Source organism: Cheilinus undulatus, linkage group 6, assembly GCF_018320785.1.
Source record: "Cheilinus undulatus linkage group 6, ASM1832078v1, whole genome shotgun sequence".
Taxonomy (NCBI): domain Eukaryota; kingdom Metazoa; phylum Chordata; class Actinopteri; order Labriformes; family Labridae; genus Cheilinus; species Cheilinus undulatus.
In genome coordinates, this window is record NC_054870.1 from 23,155,953 (window position 1) to 23,178,657 (window position 22,705).

At 37.8% G+C, this 22,705-nt stretch overlaps 1 protein-coding gene across 1 annotated transcript; it reads left to right on the plus strand.

Moving 5' to 3' along the window:
* Positions 1–1,011: 1,011 nt before the first annotated feature.
* On the plus strand, positions 1,012–22,484 carry chrna1 (cholinergic receptor, nicotinic, alpha 1 (muscle)). Its single transcript, XM_041790326.1, has 10 exons — positions 1,012–1,235; positions 15,446–15,588; positions 17,550–17,594; positions 17,949–18,058; positions 18,163–18,358; positions 18,477–18,714; positions 19,399–19,622; positions 19,755–19,869; positions 20,039–20,163; positions 20,967–22,484. Exons 1-10 carry the CDS (start codon positions 1,181–1,183, stop codon positions 21,099–21,101), a joined length of 1,386 nt encoding a protein of 461 aa, XP_041646260.1. The 5' UTR covers positions 1,012–1,180; the 3' UTR covers positions 21,102–22,484.
* The last annotated feature ends 221 nt before the right edge of the window (positions 22,485–22,705 follow it).

Sequence of the window (22,705 nt, forward strand, 5' to 3'; positions counted from 1 at the left end):
TATGTTCCCCTTGTAAGAAATTATGCATTTTTTACACCAGTTGTATCTTAAAATGAAGTTACGTCACATAGACTTGACAGCAGTAACGATAAGCCAAAACAATATTGATTTTCAGGTATTTGAAAAACACAGAACCGGGTCCTTATGGACCTGGGTTTCAATCCCCATCCCTAACTGAGAGTGAGAGTCTCATATATGCACCCAGGACTCGAGAACTGAAATTATTGTAGGACCAAATGGAAAAATCATGACAAATTTTCCCTAAGTTTACATTTTCAGGGAATTGTTCATCAAGTCAAGAGGCAATGTTTATTTCTAAAAAAAAAAAAAAAAAAAAAAGTGGTGACTGACAGTGGGTTTGTTAATAATTTAAAACACTGGACCAAATACGCATAATGGGGCATCATCATTCATATTGTCATTGTTCAATTGAGAAAAAAATATTGAAGACACAATAAAACCTTTGACCTGTGTTGTCTCTGTGACCAGTTGTTTCCTGACTCACACAAACTGGTCCATTCCCAGCAATGGCATGCATACTGGCATGGTTTTGGGTACAGTGTGTGTTTGTGTGTTACGGGATAGTAGCATGTGTGAACATGCCTCTCATTCCTGCAATGACAGCTCTCAGCTGTCTTCCTGTCTGCTTCTGTGCCCCTGTCTCTGTCTCTGTCCCCTACACTGTCCATCTGTTCCTCTTTTCCCTTTCTCTTGACTGTCTTTATGCCTTCCACTACCCTCTGATTCGCTATCCCGCTGATACAAGACTCTTCACTTCAGACTCTACGGGATCAAAACTTTCACGTGTATGAGAAATGATGACAGTGTTGATTGTGTATTCAACACACACTCGCACAAGCACACACTCCCAGCTGTCTCCTGTGCCTTGAAGTGTGCTGAGAGGTGGGGACATTGGAGGGTGGGGGGATGTGGAAAGGGGAAACCAGAGCTCAGAGTTCACTTACTGGCACCACCTGGCTCCACCTTCCCATTCCTCCCCTTTAACTCTACTGACTGTAGGTGGGACTGCTACAGCTTTACTTCATAGATGTCTGTCTATGTCTGATTGAAGGAAAAGTCAGTGTATAGGTTAGCTTTCTAGCTGCTAACTTCCTTACATCACACTATTAAATTGATGCTGTAGATTTCAGGTCTGTTTTAGTAAGTGTCTGCTGGAGATATGAACCTCTCTAGGGTCCAGATCTTGCTGGCATGGACTCTCAGTGTGTTTGCTGGTAAGTCTTCCAGTGATTGTGTGTGTTTCTGTCATGTATGTGGGGCTGTCTTCAATCTTACTGAATATGTTTTGTCATGAACTGAAGCAGCACAGGTGCAAAAGTTTCCTCAATAAAGAGGCAGATAATAGGGTGATATAATGATAATATGGTAAGATCTTTAGGAGAGAGATCATATACACTTTAAAGAAATTACCTTCATTGAAAAAGGGGACAGTCTGTTGTTTATATAGTCCATTTTTAAACTTGCCAACTAAAGCTTTTAGGTTAAACAACAATCTTTTTTTCATGAAAGTCAGTCTTTGGACAGAGATTGTGAGTGTTGTATTTGCATGTTTACAAATTCGTGCTCTGTGTAATGCCTGATCTCTGCTGATCGTATTTGTGCACTCAGTGCTCATGCTCAGAAACAGAACTCAGCTTCATTATGGCCTGGGAACCAAAAATAATTCGTCAGTGCACAATATGAATGATTGCATTAATCACAAAAAATCTAACTTTAGGAATTGTGTTCTCAAAGTATTAAATATTTCAATATTTTTTTATTGCACACATTTTTAAATGTTATTTTTATGTAATGTTAATGATAAAATGTAATCATTTGATTGTAAATTAGAGAAGATTTAAAATCTACATCCATGTCAAATTGAAGAGGAATAAATCCACTAAAAACTGCAGGTGAACTCCTGCGATCTGTTTAAACTGTTCCTATATGTTAGCAGCATTTTGCTATCACTGGTACACAGACAGTGGACTGCAAACTTCAGCTTGTTTGAAACAAGAGAGCACTCATAATTGGGTACCCCAGAGTTTTATGATCATTGCAGTGGTGTCCAAACAGTTAGCAGGCTGATTTTAGTGGTATTGTTTCAAGTAGGGATGCATCATATTGGATTTTTGCCAATATCTGATGTACTGATATCTACAAATTAATTATAACCAATAGGGACACCAATAGTTAAATTTAGTTCCAATCTGAAACTTCAGTCCTTAAAACTCACTTTAAAGTGTAAGGAACGATGATGAGTAAAGATTAAGTGTTTAGCTGAAGTAGGTATGTTGGTCTAACAAAGAACTTTTCAACTTTTTATTCATGGCCAACATTTAAAGCTGACAAAGGCAGAGTTTTAAGTAAAAATATCAGTTGTAAATATTGACTGATGTCATGCCATATTATCTTGCATCCCTAGTATCAAAGGTTAAAATTCTGGTAACAAGACAATCCTATTAAACAACTAGAAAAGCACTCGGAGAACGCAGACCTCTGCCATTAGCCCTATCTCCCAATAGTACAGAAACCTTAAAAAAAATTCCTGAATCCAGACGGTGATCCAGATCACTCCCAAAATGTAATCAGTTCTTCCTTATGCCATTTCTGACATTTCCTGAAAATTTTATCAAAATCCGTCCAGAAATTTTTGAGTTATGTTGCTAACAAACGAACAAACCCACCCGATCACATAACCTCCTTGGTGGAGGTAATAATTCATGCCAAGATAAAGCACTCTTTAATGGTAATGATATTTAGGGGTGTAACGGTTTTTGTATTCATCCTAAATTGTCACTGTTCTGGGTTTAGGGTTCGGTGCACACTCTCACACGACAAATACATCCGAACTATTAAAAGAACAGAAAAGTAAAATAATGTGACCGCATTTATCCGTCAAACTTGGTGGCAGAAATGCTGCTACGTGTTTGCTAACCGCTATTAAACCACCAACAAAGAAGAGGAAGTAGCCGACAAAACACTCAAAAGAAAAGCAAGCTCCCTGCTCCTGAGAGGCAGAGCAGCAAGCCCCGCTGCACTTCTCTCCCCATCCTCATCCCTGCGCTGCTTTTAAAAAAGTCCCAGATGTGAAAGCAGAGAGTGTCAAGAATATTACAACATTTTAAAGGCTACACACGGATCAGTGGAAGTAAAAAATCACTGACAACAAATGGGTTTTTAAGCGCTCCACTCTGACTCTGTTTAACGACCCCTCCTGTATTTACATGAGCTACTCTGGGGTCCTTCACTACGTAGATGAGTTAGGATTTTGTGCGAGTATTCCCTGCACGGGCATTTGACTGAAAGTGGTGTTACAGCATTCTTTCTAAATTGTAAATATGATACATTGCTCTAAAAAGCACATATTTCAATTTGCATATCATGTTGTATTATTCTTAATTTTTCAAGTCATGATATTAGGCTGTTGTCTGTTTTGTTTTTCAGTTTTTTTATTTTTTTATTCCCTCTTTTTTGTCTTGTGTTTAATTTATCACAGGCTGCACCAATTAACACTGATAGTTCTTAATAGATGGATCAAAGTGTTGATTGGCTGACTGACTAAAATAAATATTTCAAACATGTTTTTTTACAAGTATAAGCTGCACGAATGTTAATGAAAAATAACTAAATAATAGGTGAGGGACATAAAGAACTATAAATGTCGGACGTTTTCTTTGTTATCAATGAATCGGACCAGTACTGAACTGTGACCCCAAAACAGAGGTATGAACTGAAACATGAGCTCTGTGAACTGTTACACCTCTATCAAATAGACAACAAAGCAGCTCCATTTCATGATTGAAACAATTGAAAGAGCAAAGATTTTCATCACTTAGATGCCAATATCATCCAATCAATCAATAAAGCACATCAGCTCATTGGTTTGCAACTTCAAACACAATGGGACAACAATTTAGAAATGTGACTACACATAGTCATTAACAATAAATAAAAACGGCACAAATAATTTTCATAATTGAAATCACCTGAAGTGATCATAGAATGACTGACTCAACCTTAAAAAAACACTACAGAACTCACAAAACCCAGACAGAAAATGTAACCGTCATGCCAACTTTTGATCTTTTTCTCTCTGACGGACTGAACTTCTGTCACAGTTTAATTGGAGTTGAATAAACTGGTGACACTCTGTTAAACATCCTACCCACTTCCCAGCTGTTCAAATGTTTTCAATGCCTTTGGAGACATAATGTTACTGGAAGATTTTGCAGGGTGAAAAAAATAAATCCAAAAAGATAACATTTCAGATAATCAAAGAAACATTGATGTCTCTGAAAACCAAGCCTTTACATTCAATTTCCCTGTTTATGAAATAAAAGAATATGGAGTACAGTTTGTTATATTTGTAGTTTGAAGTTTTTGATGGGTCTTTGGATGATTTTTAGGTTTCGAACTGGGACACTTGTGAAAGGTTGGTATCACATTTTTTTATGTTGTCCCACCCTACAACCACACTTGCAGAAGCTATGAGGAGAAACTAAATCTTCTTGCTGCTCTCCGTGCAGAGCACCTGTACAAATAAGTGTGTTGGCATTTGTCCTTCAGGCATCCTAAAAAAAGGAGGCAAAACATTGTTAGCATGCCCTGCTGCATTCATATTTAAGGCATTTACTGTAGCAGAGGTCCTCTTTGAGAGTGATTTATATCTATCAGCGTGTAGGAATGAGTTTGCTGTCTTTGTCCAAGGACACTTCAACAGGACACATACTTCTGGATGCACATGTTGTCTCTTAGGGGGATTAAACCTGTGACCTTTCAAGCACTGGACAGCCAGCTTCTAAAAATCTGGAACACGTTACAGATTTATAAGTAATCCATATGTAAAATTTTATCTTCTCTTTAAGTTTAATTTGGAAATGCATTTTTAGTCCCATTAAGTGTGCGGTGTCTTTATCCACATTCACTGCTCCTTCTTTGATTAAAGACACATTTGTTACATGATTAGTTGCATGATTATACCAATACAGGTGCCACAGACGTTTTTAAATAGAAGACCATAATTATGAGCAGCATAAATCCAATGACAGAACGTAAATTAAATAACTGAATGCATCTACTTAACATTAGTTTGCATGATACCCTAACACCTGCTGTGACGTGTCAGGGTTTGGGGAATATTTCAATTTATTTCAGACTAGCAGAAAATTCAGTCACAGCAGAAAAATATCCCGCTCTTTGTTGATCACATGGTAATTTTCTATTAAGTTCAACAAAAACTGAAAACAGTTAGTAGATCAAACCATTTGTCAGTGGAGAGTCTCATTTGACCAAGGTCTCACTAGTCAGTTATATGAAGAAATGTGACAAGCCTCACTCTTCATTATTTGGTGTCCTCACTACTAACGTGGTATGGCTTTTTCTATAAGGACGGACATGTTAGTCAGGGGTTCTCAAACTTTTCAGCCCGGGACCCCCAAAAAGTAAAGGTGCCCCCAGGCCCCCCCAGGACCCCCAAACTAAAAGTGGCAAAAAACAGGGAAATCACTTAAAAATATCCTTTGTTTTTGAAGACATCTGGCAAACTCCTCCCAGTGCCTCATGGCCCCCAAGGGGGCCCCACACCCCACATTAAGAACCACTAATGTTGGCAATATTGTTGAATTGTATGTGGCAAGTATGAACCAAATATGTTTCTGTCACACCCTAAAACCCATACAATATATCTGTAACATTGTTTCAGAAGGGTGTGAAGACAAAAATAAGCTTGTGCTTTCCTATGGTCAAGAAAAGCAAAGCTATTGGCAGAGTACCTGATGATTTGGTTCATCTAACTGAGTAAAACGAACCCTTGTCAGTTAAGTAACAGGTTTGCTGCAAAGCTCAATGCTAAAGCTAACTGAATAAGGCCTTGAGAAACATGCAGTCTCCCCACTGTAGCTCAGGGGATGAAAAAAATTGGAAAAACAGCAATGGGCTGATGTTCAAGGATTCACTCTATTTTGTCCGTCCTTGTTTGGCACAACAGGGATGACACTGGTGGAGTCAAGGGAAGAGAATAAATGAGCAAACTTCCAGTCTTTTTCTGACATTTTAGTCACATTCAGGATCATTTATGCTTTCCCTCAGGTGTGTGCTTCTTGTAAGATGTGTTTTAAAAGCTTTATCTTGGTGGTTTGATGATTTTGGTACTGGAGGGTAGTAACAATGCTGTTGTCTTAACAGCTCTGACACACCTTTATGATGTCATTCAAGATAAATATCCAGCCATTTAAGTTGTTTTAATTAACACACAACTGAAACTTGGCTATCAGCTTGAACTAACTGCCTCTGTTGACTGGGGACATCTTGGTGAGGGGCAAAACACAAGAGCTTTGAAAAGGCTTAAATGTGACTCTGCTAAAATTAAAGTATCATGGAGTTTACCATGAAATAGCAAACAGAAAGTTCAATCAGACCTCAGTAAAGAGTTTTGCATTTTGTTACAATGTTTGACATCTCTGTCCTCATAAATAATGCTCTTACATTCAACACAACCAGCAATTTGTTGAACATAAATGGTATAATAATAATCATGCAAAAATATCACCCAATAGTTGATACAAGTTCAAAATTCATCTTTAAGCTCTTCCAGCATTAAACATTCAGTATCTGCCGCAGGGCGATAATCACTATTAATTTCTAAAGGGAATTACTTCTGTTACTCTGGCTGATTCAGTCAGTGAACCTAGCACAATGTATGAAACACACTTAGGGCAAATTGATGTAAAAGCTAGATAAAGGTGTTGTGTCAGGAAGAAAAGATGCAGTCAGTAAGCCATTAGTTTGACATTTTCTGCATCACTACAGATATGCCATAAAGTGCATCATTTTAAGGTCTTTATTCTTGGCTGTTACACATGCACTTTGAAAAAGAAGCTGCAGCATGTTTGTCCATGCATGAAACAAACTGACTCAGACACAAACATGTTCTGTCCCTGGTGAGATAAATGAAGAAATGTGACATTTAATGTCACTCCTTTATCTGAGAGATTTCCATTTTTAGTGTATTTGTTGAATCTATATTTAGACCAACCATCTTTAGTTATTTGTGCATCTGATACTGATGTGGTCAGGTCAGCTTACAATATGTCAAAAAAATCTGTAAAGTCTCAAGAAAAAAGGCAAAATGTGCTTGAGACTCTACAGTCTGTAGTTAAAACGCTGAACTATCACACAGCAATTCTGAAAAAAAAAAAGACTCTGCTCCTTTTCCTAATAAAGACTGCAAACCATTACAGTTACCATGTCTTATAATAACCATCACAATCTTAATTATCTTTGGAAACCACCAACACAAATCTGCCCAAAGTAGGGATGCATGATATTGGATTTTTGCCGATATCTGATATGTCAATATTTACAGATTCATTTTAGTTGATACCAATATAGCTACTGATAATTACCTCTGCCAAGGAGGTTATGTGATCGATGGGTTCGTTCTTTTGTTAGTTTGTTCATTTGTTCGTTTGTTAGCATCATAACTCAAAAAGTTCCGGACGGATTTTCAAGCAATTTTCAGGAAATGTCAGAAATTGCATAAGAAAGAACTGATTAGATTTTGGGACTGATCTGGATCACCATCTGGATTCAGGAATTTTTTAAAGGATTCTGTACTATTGGGAGATAGGGCTAATGGTGGAGGTCTGCGCTGTTACCACTTTACACCAGGAGATGGCGGACATGAGGAACTTCAATCCCAGCAGCATTTGTGGGTGTGTTTCCATTCAAAGTTTTGGAGTTTATAGAGTTTGAAAGACGCACGCCTGGCCGAGGAGACAAGTCGGAGCGTTACAAAGAGAAAGAGAATACTCACAATGCTGGGAGGAATAGAGGAATATTCACCCTCTGCCATGACTTCCAGTTGTCCAGTGAGACCATGGGTGACACTGTCAGTGCATCTGTTGGCACTAGCAGGCAATGCTTTCACCATGACAGTCCACCTGTAGTGAAGCCAATGCTTTGCCTCACCATGTTTCCACCCCACCGGGATGGGAGCATTCAGCGAATGCCGTGGTGGGGGGCACATGGGGATGGATCCAGGATTTTTTAAAAGGATTCTTCACTATTGGGAGATAGGGCAAATGGTGGAGGTCTGCACTCATTGAGTGCTTTTCTAGTTAAATATGTTTTACATAACAAAAAATTCAGTCCTTTGAACACAATGTAAGGTTTGAGGATTAAAAATGAAAAACTTTTTTTCCTGAAACACACATTAAAGTTTAAAGAATGAGGATAAATGAATAAAATAGATGAATAAAGAAAAAAAATTCAACTTACATAGGTCTTTTGGTTCAGTACTTTTACAGTAAATATATATGCTTATATTCAAGGCCAAAATATTGGATGTAAATATCAGCCAATATCAGGTCAATAATATTGTGCATCCCTACTTTAAAGTAATTAAAAAAAACAGGAATAACACAAACCTGCTTAGGAAATATTCACAATGACAGCGGATCTGTGACAACAGTATCTTACCTGTGGTCTCACTGGTAAGATACTATTTCATGATGAACAACAGAAGTCATTGTTCCATCAATCACAGCAAGTGGTCCAGGTCCTGAAGCAGCAAAGCAGCCCCAGACCATCACACTGACACCACCATGTTTGACTGTTGGCATGATGTTCTTTTTAATCAAATGCTGTGTGATTTTTACGCCAGATGTAACAGGACTCAAATCTTCCAAAAAGTTCAACTTTTGTCTCGTCAGTCCACTGAATATTTCTCCAAAAGTCTTGAGGATCATCAGGATGTTTTTTGGCTAATGTGAGTCGAGCCTTTGTGTTCTTTTTTGTCAGCAGTGGTTTTTGGTCTTGGAACCCTCCCATGATGCCATTTTTGCCCAGTGTCTTTCTTATGGTTGAGTCATGAATTCTGACCTTAACTGAGGCCAGTGAGGCCTGCAGGTCTTTGGAGGTGGTTCTGTGTTTTTTGTGACCTCCTGGATGAGTCATCGTTGCATTCTTGGAGTCATTTTGGTTGGCCAACCACTCCTGGGAAGTTCCCACTGTTCCCAGTTTTCTCCATTTGTGGATAATGGCTCTGACTTTATGGATCAGTCTACACTAGGCTGTGGGATAACACTATAACACTACGTTTCTGCTTGTTGTCAGTCACCAGCATGATAAATGTAGACGCAGTAAAAGAGGAAGGGAAAAGGCTTTGTAGCACTATTGCTGCTGATATTCATCCACGAATTACAAGCGTTCTGAGTGTGGCTCAGTCAGTTTCACCTCAAGAGCAGCATGTGAGAGACGCAAGCTCTCCAGGCTGCAGCCACATATCTGGGTGTGTCTTCTTCTGCCTGACCATTTTGGTATAAGTATTTAGTCACCATGAGGCACAGAAATGTACTCACCAAGTGGCGAATCACACATTTGGCACAAGGCTGGTGTTAATTTCAGACCCTCCATTGAGTGTTTAGTCCATGTGATGAATTTATTTCTCCCAGCACAGGCACACAAGCACACACAAACAGAGCCAAGTCAAAGAAATATGTAACACATGGAGGTAGTTTTGATGTCTGGGTTCTGCTGTTGTTTGGGTTGAACATGTAGGTTTCTGTTTCAGTCCTTTTGGTTTTACTGGAGTTCTGTTGTTGTTTGGGTGTCTTTTGTTGTTTTGTTATCATTGTTGGGTTTTTTTTTTCTTTTGTACATTTAAAAAACCTTGTAAACCCTCAACTTTAACCTCCTTCAATCCTGCATCCTTACATTTTTTATTTTGGGTTCCCTGCACCATTACTCTTAATTTTGCTTAATTTAGACCTGTTAGCCTCATTCCTCATTTGTATGCCATGTTGTGGTAACAAAAGTACATTACAATTATCACCCTGCATTAAAGATGGTTGCATCTCCCACCAAAATGTTCTACAGCCAGTCTGGACACAAAACTGGTCAAGGGACAAAGATTTTCAAATTGTATGATTGATACTGCTTTATCTATACTTGGCAATGTTTGTAGTTTGATCTTGCATGCAAATTTGACAAATAATAGTAACAATCTACAACACTGCTAAATGGCAAATACTTGTATGAGGACCCTGGAACTTAGTTAATGTTTCATTGTTTAAAATAGCTTGGGAAGGTTTCTGAATGAAACAGTTTTCAAGCAAAAGTGAGCAGAAATGATTTTGCACCATTCAACCAAATACATGTTTTGGACCTAACTGGCTGCATGTCCCACACTTTGTTACACAATGGAGTCTTTACTGTGTAATACAGTCAAATAAACCCTCTGTCCTCATACAAGGGGCAGTTTATACAAACAACATTTTCTGACTTTATGCTGGATTTTTTCTACCAGCCACCTGGTAAAGCATCTGTATTAGGTTGGAATAAATTGAAGTGTGAATACAGCAGGGAATATTCAGGAAAATTCATCACATGTGAAAAGGTGTCAGGATGATGGCATTTTTATCTTGCAACTATTGTGTGAATGTTGCATTCTCCTTTTCTATAATGAAACAGCATCATTATGTTTTCTGTTTGCCTTTATGTTTTTCTGTTCTTTAGTTGATACGCTGAATATATATCAAACTAAAGGATATAAAGCTGAAGACTATCATCATAGCATCATTTCTGTAATGTCATTCCCTAGCTCCTTAACAGCCTCTCCATGAACTGTTTTTGTTCTGTTTCATTTTCTTTTAACACTCTACAGGGTTTTTGACACTTTATTAAACAAATAATTCTGAGAAACCAGTGCAATAATAGACTAAACTAATAACCATCTTTGCTAGGTTATACAGTTATTCCTATTGAACTATCAAAGTTACATCTCATTCTGATTCTCCAGATATTATAAACTGAGAAAACAGCTGGTATGTCATTTTCCCTACGTTATAGCCCTGCTTAGATCTTTTACTGCAACAGTAGGTCTAGCACTTTCCTCAACAGCATTTTTCCAGAATATCATGTTACCACAGACATAATATTTATATAAAAGCTTGCTTTATGTCAACAACAGCATTGTAGACTATGAGTGATATCTGCAGGTCTACACTTCAGTAGGAGTAAACAGATGGAGCTTTTGCAGTTTTATTTTTTAGCAGTGGTTCAGGAACATGCAGAAATTGGAGTTGAGAGTGGGCAATGATTGACAGGTCCAAGTGGCCGCTCTGGTCCGCCTCCAATCTATTTTTGTATGTGGCTAGATCAAAGCATGCTAGCAGGACAACAGACTGGGAGCAGGCAGCCAGCGACAGACCACCACAGTCACAGACAGAAAACAAACATCAGCATTTTACACTAAAAAACCTGCACTCCTCATTCACATTCTACAAAAGTTACTGAATGAGAACTACAACTCTCTGTATATCTGTTACTTGTCTGTGCGAGTGTGTATTGCTGGCTAAATGAAACAAGATCCATGCCTGCTCAGTTCAGGCTGAGAGTGGATCGCCAGCAGATACCAGAAATAACATGCAAAGGATGTAACTCGGGTCACAATCTGACTGGGAGCACTCTGCTAATCTGCTGGCTCAAATCTGACAAAATTACGTGACTTGTTTTCTATGATCACATGAACAAAAGTGATGCAATAGTCCTCATGTAATAAACAGAATATTGGCTATGACAGTAACAGTGACTACACATGGGGAGATGAAGACAAAGTAAAGTTACCTTTGGTTTTTGAGAGAGATCAACCAACACATTAAATACTGAAAAATTGACCAGGAAAATGTAAACAAGGACTAGGCTATTTCCTTCTGGTAGAACAAGTATCTGGTCTCAAAGCCAGTGGTTTTCAAGACCACTGGCCAACCACTGCAACATGTGACCCAGGAATATTACTTTTACTCTAAAATAAGAGACAATGCATCAATTTGACGCAAAAAGAGTAAAAGCCAATCTTACAGTACCCAAGCAAAACAGAGTTACCTCCATAATCAACTCGCTTGTCTGCAAATGTCAGACTTAATCGGCAGATTTGGCAAAAATCCAGCTATAATGTCAAGCTTTGCTTATTTCAAAAGCAAATAAATAAAGCTTGGATCAAACATTAATGTTAACGCTTTTGATTAATCTTGAAACCTTAACGTTTTAAAAAATAATAATGCAATTTAATAATATGACTAAGTTTGACCACAACTTGCTCCCGTAGTCCTCCAGTGCGGATGTTTACGTGCCTGGGGGTGAAGAGGTGAGAGACGAGTCAGGCACAGCCAGCAGTGATGAGTGAGGAGACAGACCCTGGTCTGCTTAATGGCAATTCCCTTTTCAAAAAGTGAATGTTAGTTAAGATAAAACCAAAATGATGAACTGTCTTTACACCAAAACACAACGAGCCTAAAGTACCACCTTCAGGCAAAGCACATCTAATGTTAGCAAAGATGCTAACAACAACACAGGATCAAGCCACCATCATACCACTCTCTTCAGCTGCTTCAGGACAGTTTTCTTATTCGGATGCTCAGATAAATGCTGAAAAGTGCTCCAAAACTTTGAACTAGTCCTGTTTGTTAACAATATTAATCCAGTGTAGAAATCTGCAGTGGAATCGGCAAAATTTAAGTTAAATAGCGAACTTCATGAGCTGAAGATGGAAAATATGATGCGTTCAGGTAACCTCACTAAATTAGACGACTGTATTCTATATGTTATGATGTGTTCAAATGTCACATAAAAATGGGAAAATTTATTTTTTGATGAGAAACTTCAATAAATACCGTGTAAATATGTGTTTATATTTGAGGGTTATACAATAGATATGAACTCAAGCACTACTCAGCTAAGACCACTTGTAGTTTAAATATTTGCCCTTATTTTGTCCTTCCACCAAACTATAGAAACTATCGATAGTGGTATCAATAAGGACTCAAATCAGCACTTTCAATGTGCTGTTCCAAGAATAAGAAGAATACAATAAAGCACTTCACAATAACAACCTTTAAAAATCTAAAAATGTGAAAATATACTTCAACTATAAAAATTATGTGATTAATCATGATTAATCACAGCGTAGTGATGTGATTAACTTGATTTTTTAAATTGAGTAACAGCACTAATTTTAACATATCGAAATCACAACTACCAAAAAATCCAGTCTGCTGATGTATTTAAGATTGAAAAGTATCCATACTGTTGAACCTGCTGGGGCTGTGGATTGGCAAGAATCTGGCAATAGGATGTGTATCACAATAGAGGAGTGCTTATAGATACTCTATATTGTAATACAATGAGCAAGGTTATATTACGAAGTTTTGCCATTTTTTCAACAGTTTATATCACTTCTATTTAATATCAAATTAATAAATATTGAATATAACAACAGATTAAAGCTATTCCTGAGATAAAGCAATACAAGTTTGTTAAAAAAGGAGAAGAGGGAAGAGTCAAGCGCCTGCCAACTAGCTTTCAAAGGTGGCTGCAGGAGCATTGGAAGATTCATACAAAACTACAGGACACATGATCAAGTTTTTTTTTCACTTTTCTCCTCTCCCTATGGGCACAATGGCACATATTTAGAATGTGCTCTCCTTTCCTCTCTGTCCACCCACCCCAAGGTAATATTAGATAAAATAACCTAAAATCAATATCAGACTGGATCTAGAAATGTACACTGCATGGAATTAAAAGGTTTGCCTACTTCGGTATAACCAACACACTGATTTATGTCACATAGAGCCGTTTCTCACTCTTAAGGAATTTACTATAAACATACACTCGTTACACAGCACTGTCTTCATCATACAGGCAACAATAATAAAAATAATTTTAAAAGTACATCCCTTCCAGATGGCTCTGAAATAACTTTTGAACTATGAAAGCTTTTTAAACATGACCAGTTGAACACAGGATATCTTTACTTTCAGGATGTTGTAAGCAATGCGTGAAACTAGATAATTGGGCCCCAATAGTAATGGAGGTGTTACAGAGCACACCATCACTAATGATGAAGACAATAGCTGGGTTTCCATTACAGTTTTAAAATAAAATAAATATTTCTTAAATTTCGATTAAGTACAATTATAAAGGTGACGGATGATTGTTCAGAGGTAAAGTCTGTATGTATTGCAAAAGCCACATATAAGGGTATAAGTATGATGTTAAGAAAAGTCTCGTCTCTTCTTCTGCCCACATGTACCGCGCCATGTTGTCTCAGAGTGACTGGTCATGTGACACCGTACGTCACGTCCCATGACTTGTAAATGCGGAAAAAGTGTTTCCATTACACTTCTTTCGATATTCTATATCGAAACGCCTGAAAAACCTCCTCATGAAAGCGTAAAAACTTTTTAGCAATTTTAGGGTTTTTTCCGAAATTCAGGTGTTTCCATTACCATTTTTTTGTTGCGCTATTTAGATTTTGCACATTTCCAAGTGTAATGGAAACTCGGCTACCAACAGTATCATAGCTGTCAAAGTCTACATAGCAGAGGTGCAACCCTATAACATAATGTAAAATCACACACTGAGACTTTAACATTTCACAGTTGAGGATGCAATGTGTAAGTGCAAGAGTGTAATGATGGTAGAGCTTCATTTCAACAATGAAGTAGGCTTGAGTTTCATAACAACTTTCTTCCCAGGTCAGCTGTACAACAGCAGAACTTCTAATTCAATGTAGCATTCAAAAGCCCCTGATAGACAGAACACGAGTAACTAAGTATTGATTAGTGGATAAATTAGATTGATGGTATACTCGGTTTTTAAAAGTCAGCCTCAGACACCAACAAACCAGTCTATGCTGTAGTGCTTGTTCATGGAGCCTATTCTATAGGCTCAGGATTATTTATGGTCTCAGAAAGGCATGGTTTAAAAAAACTGTGAGTCTGCTAGCTTGAAACACCTTTTGAATGAGGGGGTGTTAAATGCAGGTTAACTGTTATGAACTTTAACTGATCCAGACTAAATGTCGAGTGGATTGGCTGGTTGGTTTTCCCAAACACCCTCTTAGCACTCAGATTAGGTTTGCTCCAAGGACTTATACAGAAACAGAGTTGATCACTGAGCTTACATAGCTCACGGGATATGCTGCACTGAGGCTTTTCACCAATATGGAATGTAAGTCACTTCACTGCTGTAAATGCAGATCTGTCTGCATCTGCTGTTCCTGCCTCGCTCTTATCTGATTGCTTTTTTCATTCTCTTCCTCTGAGTCACATTAGAAACTTTCAGACCACTTGTTTGATGCCAGAGAAATGTTTGGTGTGTGAATCACAGATGCAATCTGATGCCTTCCCTCCTGCCTTAGCTGTGATTTCAGTTCTGCTGTGAAAACACTAGTGAGGTTATGGGTGTCAGATGGGTACTCACTGTGTACACAAGCCAAAGTGACACTAAATAAGACTTTATTTTGAAGTTGTAGGAGTGTGTGGTAATGAATCAAACTTTTCAAATGATCCCAGACCTCTGAGAGGAAATTCATTCATGGAATAAGACTAGCAAAATATAATGTTGAATAATTTTTTTTCATGTATGTCTTTGTGTCTTTTAGGTTCAGCACGCTGCGCAGAAGATGAGACCCGTCTGGTTAAAGACCTGTTTACTGGTTACAACAAGGTGGTCCGGCCTGTTAGCCACTTCAAAGAAGCTGTGGTGATCACTGTGGGTCTACAGCTGATACAGCTCATCAGTGTGGTAAGAGAGCAGGACAGAGTGATCAAAAGATGGAATGTATTTGGAAAGGAAGCCACACAAACACATCAAATGCCAAACACAAGAACACAAAAAAGATGAGCAATGACAAGTAAAAACAGCAAGTATTTGTCAAGGTTGACTACAATCAAAATGCATCATTCAAAGCAGCTGCAGCCAGACATGTAGCCTCCAAGTTATTTAACATCCTCTTTAAAGTGTCTAATAAGACCAGCTAAGTTTGAGATTTTTCTGTGAATTACTACAGGCAAAGGGAGCAGCAAACTTAAACACCTTTATCCCATAAGATCCTGAGAAAGAAGATTTTAAGTCCCTATGCTCTCCTGTCTGATGGAGGTCAAAAGATATGAAGGAAGGAGATAGAGAATAGCCTTGTGACTCTGCAGAAACGTAGGTTTTGAAAATACTGGCAAAAAAAGGCCCCGCTCAGCCTTTTAACAGCAGCTGAATATGAGGAGTATAAGAGACAGGATCATCCAAAAATACCAAGATATCTGTAGCTTCACACAAACTTGATTTGTGTACCATATTACTTTCAACTTCCATCATATCACACGTCATATCACTAGAACTGAACTACTTGAAGCAAAAACACCTGCAATAAAAGAAAAAATGTTGGCTCTGTCAAACCCCTTAGAAAAGACTTTATCTATTTGGTTACTATTCAGAGAAAAAAGTCCATCCAAGGCATCAATATATTTCAACAGTAAGCAGTAGAGTATAAAATGCCTTTTAAACTCATATCTAAAAGAGCAACTAAAATAGCCTTACTGAATCAACAACAGTCACAAAGAGAAACCATGCTGTTAATGTCTTCAAAAGAATAGAGAATAAATCACACCAAACCCTGATAGATGCCAGCAATTGCTTCAACTGGATAAAAACACAAAGATACACCTTCATGTGCCTCACTCCATGGCATTGAAATAGACAAAGCAGATCTGAAACCATGTAATTCATATAATGAATTACTTTTCATGTACTGGCCAAGTAATACTAGGAAACATTAAGTAAGTTTATATTAACATCTTGTATTGTCACGCCTCTATCACTTTAAACACAACTGTGTGTAATGCATAACACCCCAACATAAAAGGCTGAGCTATCTAGTGTAGCATGATACCTGAACTTCAAAACCAGGGTTAAACCAACCACAGGGTCTCAGTGATGGCACGGCGGCCACAAAACATAAGCAGAACCACACAAAACAATGCTTTAAAAATGCTCTTACCTTTGGTAGCTCTCCGTCTGCGTATTAATGTAGTTTCCCCTGTCTGTAACGATAGTAGCCGCCAATGACATGGCGGCGGGGGCAGACAGACTCATTGACTATCACTGTAGCCTCACTGCTGTGGAGCTTCTGTCCATTCCCCGCAGGAGGAAAGAGCTCCATGTTAAGAGTTAACATATTTTCACAAAGCTCTTTACTTCATCAATGAAAACGTCCTCTTTTCTGTCCGGTAACATTCATCTTTTCTCAACAGTCATCATTGAAGAACAGTTGAAAATTAGCTAGCAATGACACTGCTGCTTGCAAATAATAAGTTGCTCCGTATGACTTTGCTTGTCTATCGTCACTAAAGTTGGACAGAAATTTTAAAATAAACTAACGAGACGAAATGGTAAGACGTCTGTTTCATATTCCTTTACCTTTTAAGTGCCTCAAGATTACTTTGCTAACACTCTTGGGGGTTTTCCAACCGCCACTTTGGCTTAGTTGTTGTGGATCTCAGTGCGCATGCGTATCCGATTTATGTGACGCCATCAAAGATTTAGTAGACCTCAAAATGTGATAAAAGAGAAAAAATAACGTTTGTCGTCGTATAATGACACAGAAAATTCTTACTATTTGTAAATTGTTAAAATAAATACAATCTTTTGCATGTTTGTTTTTCTGTTAATTGATTTTTTTTCCTGTTTTCTGTATTTCCTCTTTCTTCAAGGATGAAGTTAACCAGATTGTGACTAGTAATGTCCGTCTCAGACAGGTAAGCATGACTGAACAGCTAATTCATGCAACTAATTAAATATACCAGTAAATATATGGATCAGACACATTGAAAATGGGGTATTTGGAATTAGGCTCAAGATTTATCACAAACTCATGCGATATACAGTAATTTTCCCTGTGGAACAAAATGAATACTTAGCTTTTCTCATGCATCACAATTATCTTACCCACAAAATGAATGCTAAAAAAGTGTTTTGTATTATTGCAATAATATTGTGAAGTACAGGAATTAAATAATTCAAAAGAAAAAATAAAATAACTTGGCTTATATTCTGCTTTGCATTAGTTGACTAGATAAACGTGTGTTTTTTCTGTATCATTTTCATCCCAGCAATGGACTGATGTTAACTTAAAGTGGAATCCTGACGATTATGGAGGCATTAGAAAGATCAGAATCCCTTCAGCAGACATATGGAAACCTGATCTGGTGCTTTATAACAAGTAAGCACACCTTTTTGATATAATTATGTTGTATACTCACCTGACCATTTACTATTTAAATGCCTCACTCTCCTCCTGATTTCTGTACTTGTCCTCCTCTGCAGTGCTGATGGTGACTTTGCCATCATCCATGAAACCAAAGTCCTGCTGGAACACACTGGGAGGATAATATGGAACCCTCCTGCCATCTTTAAGAGTTACTGTGAGATTATTGTCCTCCATTTCCCATTTGACCTGCAGAACTGTAGCATGAAATTAGGAACCTGGACATATGATGGACTGCTGGTGGTCATCAACCCAGTGAGTGTGGATTAATTCTGTTACATTAGGAGATTATGGTGAAAATGTTCCATAAAAAGTGTATTTTGTTTCCATAAAGCCTGCTTAAGTGCATCATTTCCTCTTTTCTGTCTTACAGGACAGTGACCGGCCTGATCTGAGTAACTTCATGGAGTCAGGTGAATGGGTATTGAAGGACTACAGAAGCTGGAAACACTGGGTTTACTACACCTGCTGTCCCGACACACCATACCTTGACATCACGTACCACTTCCTGATGCTTCGGCTGCCACTGTATTTCATTGTGAATGTCATCATTCCCTGTATGCTGTTCTCTTTTCTCACCGGACTGGTCTTCTACCTGCCCACTGACTCTGGTGAGCAGATGCTGGCAGGATTTTAGGGGGCATGGAGAGTTGGTCTGGTATTATAGAAAATGTTGATGGAAACTAATAAGGAAGAATCATCATAACCCCCTGAAACATTTGTACAATAAGGGTGGGAATCGCAGGGTTTACTCATGATACAATACAATACAATGAGCAATATGTGGTCAACAATAACAAGTTTGGCAGACACCAAAAACTGCTCATCACCACAAACACACCATCCCCACAGTGAAGCACAGTGGTGGCAGCATCATGCTTTGGGGATGCTTCTTAGCAGCTAGCTCTGGAAGGTTTGCAAAGGTAGAGTAAAATGAATGGGGCAAGGAAGGAAAACATCACTGCAGTCTTGAAAAAACATCTTTATAACCCACCTATAACAAATCAAATCATCAGTTTCTCTGTGAAGCTCAAACTGGCAATAGTTTCTGTGCAAGCAACAGCTGTTCAATACTTTCTAAAAACAATGGATCTCAGTTTTGGTTAAAGCAAAAACAGTTCAAAATGATGTGTTTCACAGTAGTTCAGAAAGCATAAAATCATTTGCAATTGTGCAAAAATTTTAAATGTTTAGTTAAAACAAGAAATTCAGGGAATATAAGCAGAAATCTTAAACCTTTGATTATGAGTGTTAAAATCTCCTGAATATCTGTCTTTGCATCTGTCTTTCTGCAGGTGAAAAGATGACTCTGTCCATCTCTGTCCTGCTGTCTCTAACTGTCTTCCTTCTGGTCATTGTGGAGCTCATCCCCTCCACCTCCAGCGCTGTTCCTCTCATAGGGAAATACATGCTGTTCACCATGGTGTTTGTCATTGCCTCCATCATCATCACTGTCATCGTCATCAACACACATCACCGCTCACCCAGCACGCACACGATGCCTGCCTGGATACGCAAGGTTTGTGTGTGGGTGTGTGTGTGTGTGTGTGTGTGTGTGTGTTGGGGGGGGGGTCAAATCATAAACATAAACAAGTAAATAAAACAGATTTTTGAATATTATCATTAATACTTTCTTTTTTCTGTTGGTCAGGTTTTTATTGAAACGATTCCCAACATGATGTTCTTTTCTACGATGAAGCGTCCGGGTCAGGAGATCCAACAAAAGAGATTGTTCCCTACTGACATGGACATCTCAGACATCTCAGGCAAGGCTACCACTAAATAACAAACTTGTTAAAATGAGATAATGAGACTGTGGTCTGTAACTTTAATATGCAGATGTGAACAATTATACAAGTCCCCAGATGGAAAGACTGTTTAGATTGTTTATGTCTTATCCTCACAAATAAACCTTTTTTTCTCTCTCCTCTGCAGGTAACCCCACCCCCACCAGTGTCACATACCAGTCTCCCATTGCCAAAAATCCTGATGTCCGCAGTGCCATAGAAGGGGTGAAGTACATCGCTGAGACCATGAAGTCTGATGAGGAATCAAACAATGTAAGACAACTACACACCAATTGAGTCTATAAAATCCATGGCCCAGTTGTGGATACAGACTATCACACCATTAATGTGTCTATTCAATTGACTGAAAGGCCTGTACTAAGACTGTACAATAGTCAATATGATTTTTTTAAATCTTTTCATGCAAGAATTATGAAATCCTCAGAAAGGATTTTCTGATGTTTTTAATTGTTCTTGAGGAATGAAAAACAAGATTTGGACATATTTTTTTAACCCAAAGTTTTCAAGATTTGCACATATCCACAAGAGTGGGGGCATTTTCAACTACAGAGATATACAGAAATTACATAGCAATACGATGTGTTTTTAATGAATTGATTAATATAAAATTATGTGAGGACTATAAAATACAAAAAAATAAGATTTCTTCAACTATTGCAGAAGCAATCAAGGAATAATGTATTTCACTCTTTTGAATATATATATGGAAAGAGAACATACATTTGATATGAAGTTAATCGGTATATTTGAACCTCTGAACTGAAGGTAGGATAGCAATGAAAACAAGATCCTATATCATGTCTAAACTAATGATTTAGTTGTGAATAACATGTGTTAAATATTTACTGTGACTCAGTCTGTTGGTAACATTCTTCTTTACATTTGTAGAACTGTATTCCTTGTTCAGACGCCTGTGTAACAAGTCCATTGAGCTCTAGCATTTACTCAATCCTTTTTCCTAGATGTTTTTTGTCTATAAGAAAATAGGGTTTTACTACAACTTCTTCTCTAGAATCACTTCTCCTTTTTCTCTTTTGTGACGTGTCTCATTCCAGGCTGCAGAGGAGTGGAAGTTCGTCGCCATGGTTTTGGATCACATCTTGCTGTGTGTGTTCATGGCTGTTTGCATCATCGGTACGATCGCTGTCTTCGCTGGGAGACTCATTGAGCTCAGCCTTTCTGAGTCATGAAGGACACGTTTTGTTTTTTTTTTCTTTCTTTAATGCCAGGACAGATGTCACATGTGGTGATGCATCTGTATTGTCCATCATGGACTGATTCCAGTTGTGTGCACAGGATGATGTGATAGTAAATGCAATAATGTCTTCTTATTGACAGAGAGCAAAGTTAAAGGGAATTTAGAGGAATATTTAGGCTAAGAGTCTTGTGATATGTGTCTCATACTTGAAGTTATTTTTGTGTCAAACATTTTTTATGGTTTAAGTTGTTTTTGTACCCTCTTTTTGGTCCTTGGTTGGCTCTCTGAGTGTATTTTTTACTCCCCTGTAACAGTAATAATTACTCTGCTGTCCTTTTTTTCCATCTTGATTAAAGGTTAATCTCAGAGTATGTAATTTCTAGATCGATATTTCTAGTGAACAGACAAATAACCTATTCTCCATCTCATTACTATATTTTTAGTTTAGGGAGACTGTTCAGCTTGCTCTTAACAGTTTTGCTCATTGTTTTTTATTATTAGGGGAGATGTAAAAACCAAATCTGGTTGAACAGAAAACTTTTATCCTTGAGTGCTGGCAAAATATTTTCCTGTCTGGAAGTTTATTGTTTCTTTTTGCCTGACACTCATTAAACATTAGTTAAGGTTGTATAAATACTCGTGGATTAGAAGAAAGTTTAGTTCTGTCACTAAGGTTGGTTTCTTCTCTTTGCCTCTGTTGTATAGTTTGTTAGAAATCTGTTAAATCTGAAAATGCTGTTTTTTGATGAATTCTAATTATATATTTTTTCCATCTGTACTTAAAACCTGTGGTTGACTTATCCAACAGCTCTCTTTAGTAACCTGAATGTATTAAGGTGACTGTTACAGGTTGTTGTAGAAGCACTGTCCTCCAACAGCCATCAAAAAGTAACAGCAATCTGCTGTGCTTTAAGTCTCAGTTGTTCACTGTACCAGACATTTACATATGAACTTGAGTAAAAGAGGTCAAACAACTGTCTCATAAGAAAAGTGACTCATAATGTTATTGATAGGTAAAGAAAACAAAAGTGGCATAGCAAACATCATTTGTCTAGCAATGGATGTGAATAATTCCTATTAATAGTTTGAAATGTTGCAGCTGCAGTGTTGCGGCCTGTTTACAGCATCTGATGAAAGCAACTTGATTTATTTTGCAGCTGTGATTGTTTTTAAAGAAAACCTGAATGAGGTTTTGTTATGAACACGTTGAAGTTCTGATCTAATAATCATTTATCATGGTTTTATATCTGTGAAACTTGAGTGAAAAATCAATATATTGGTCTTTGTTCGTTGTAGTACTGGAGTGGTGTTGTTTCAGTCTGAAAACCTAATCTACCTAATACAATTTTATTCAAAATAAACATTTTTCAATGTCTTTCTCCTTCAATATATTCCCCTTCTGCATCAACACACCGCTGCATTCAGGTCTTCCGCTGATCAAAGCAGTGCAGTAGGTCTTCTTCAGACAGCTGTCTCAGAACTTCTGATGTTCTTAACATCTCAGACAGACTCAAAACATGGTCCTTTTGGCACAGATTTGATCCAAGTAAAAAGGAAACACCTACACAGTGCTATATCAGGTGAATAGGGAGGGGG

Bases quoted from the DNA above. Each gene is read 5' to 3' on its own strand.
- chrna1 (XM_041790326.1), top strand. From the start codon at position 1,181: ATGAACCTCTCTAGGGTCCAGATCTTGCTGGCATGGACTCTCAGTGTG. The intron at 17,595-17,948 runs GTAAGCATGACT...TTTTCATCCCAG, and splicing joins GTAATGTCCGTCTCAGACAG to CAATGGACTGATGTTAACTT. The intron at 18,715-19,398 runs GTGAGCAGATGC...GTCTTTCTGCAG, and splicing joins CTACCTGCCCACTGACTCTG to GTGAAAAGATGACTCTGTCC.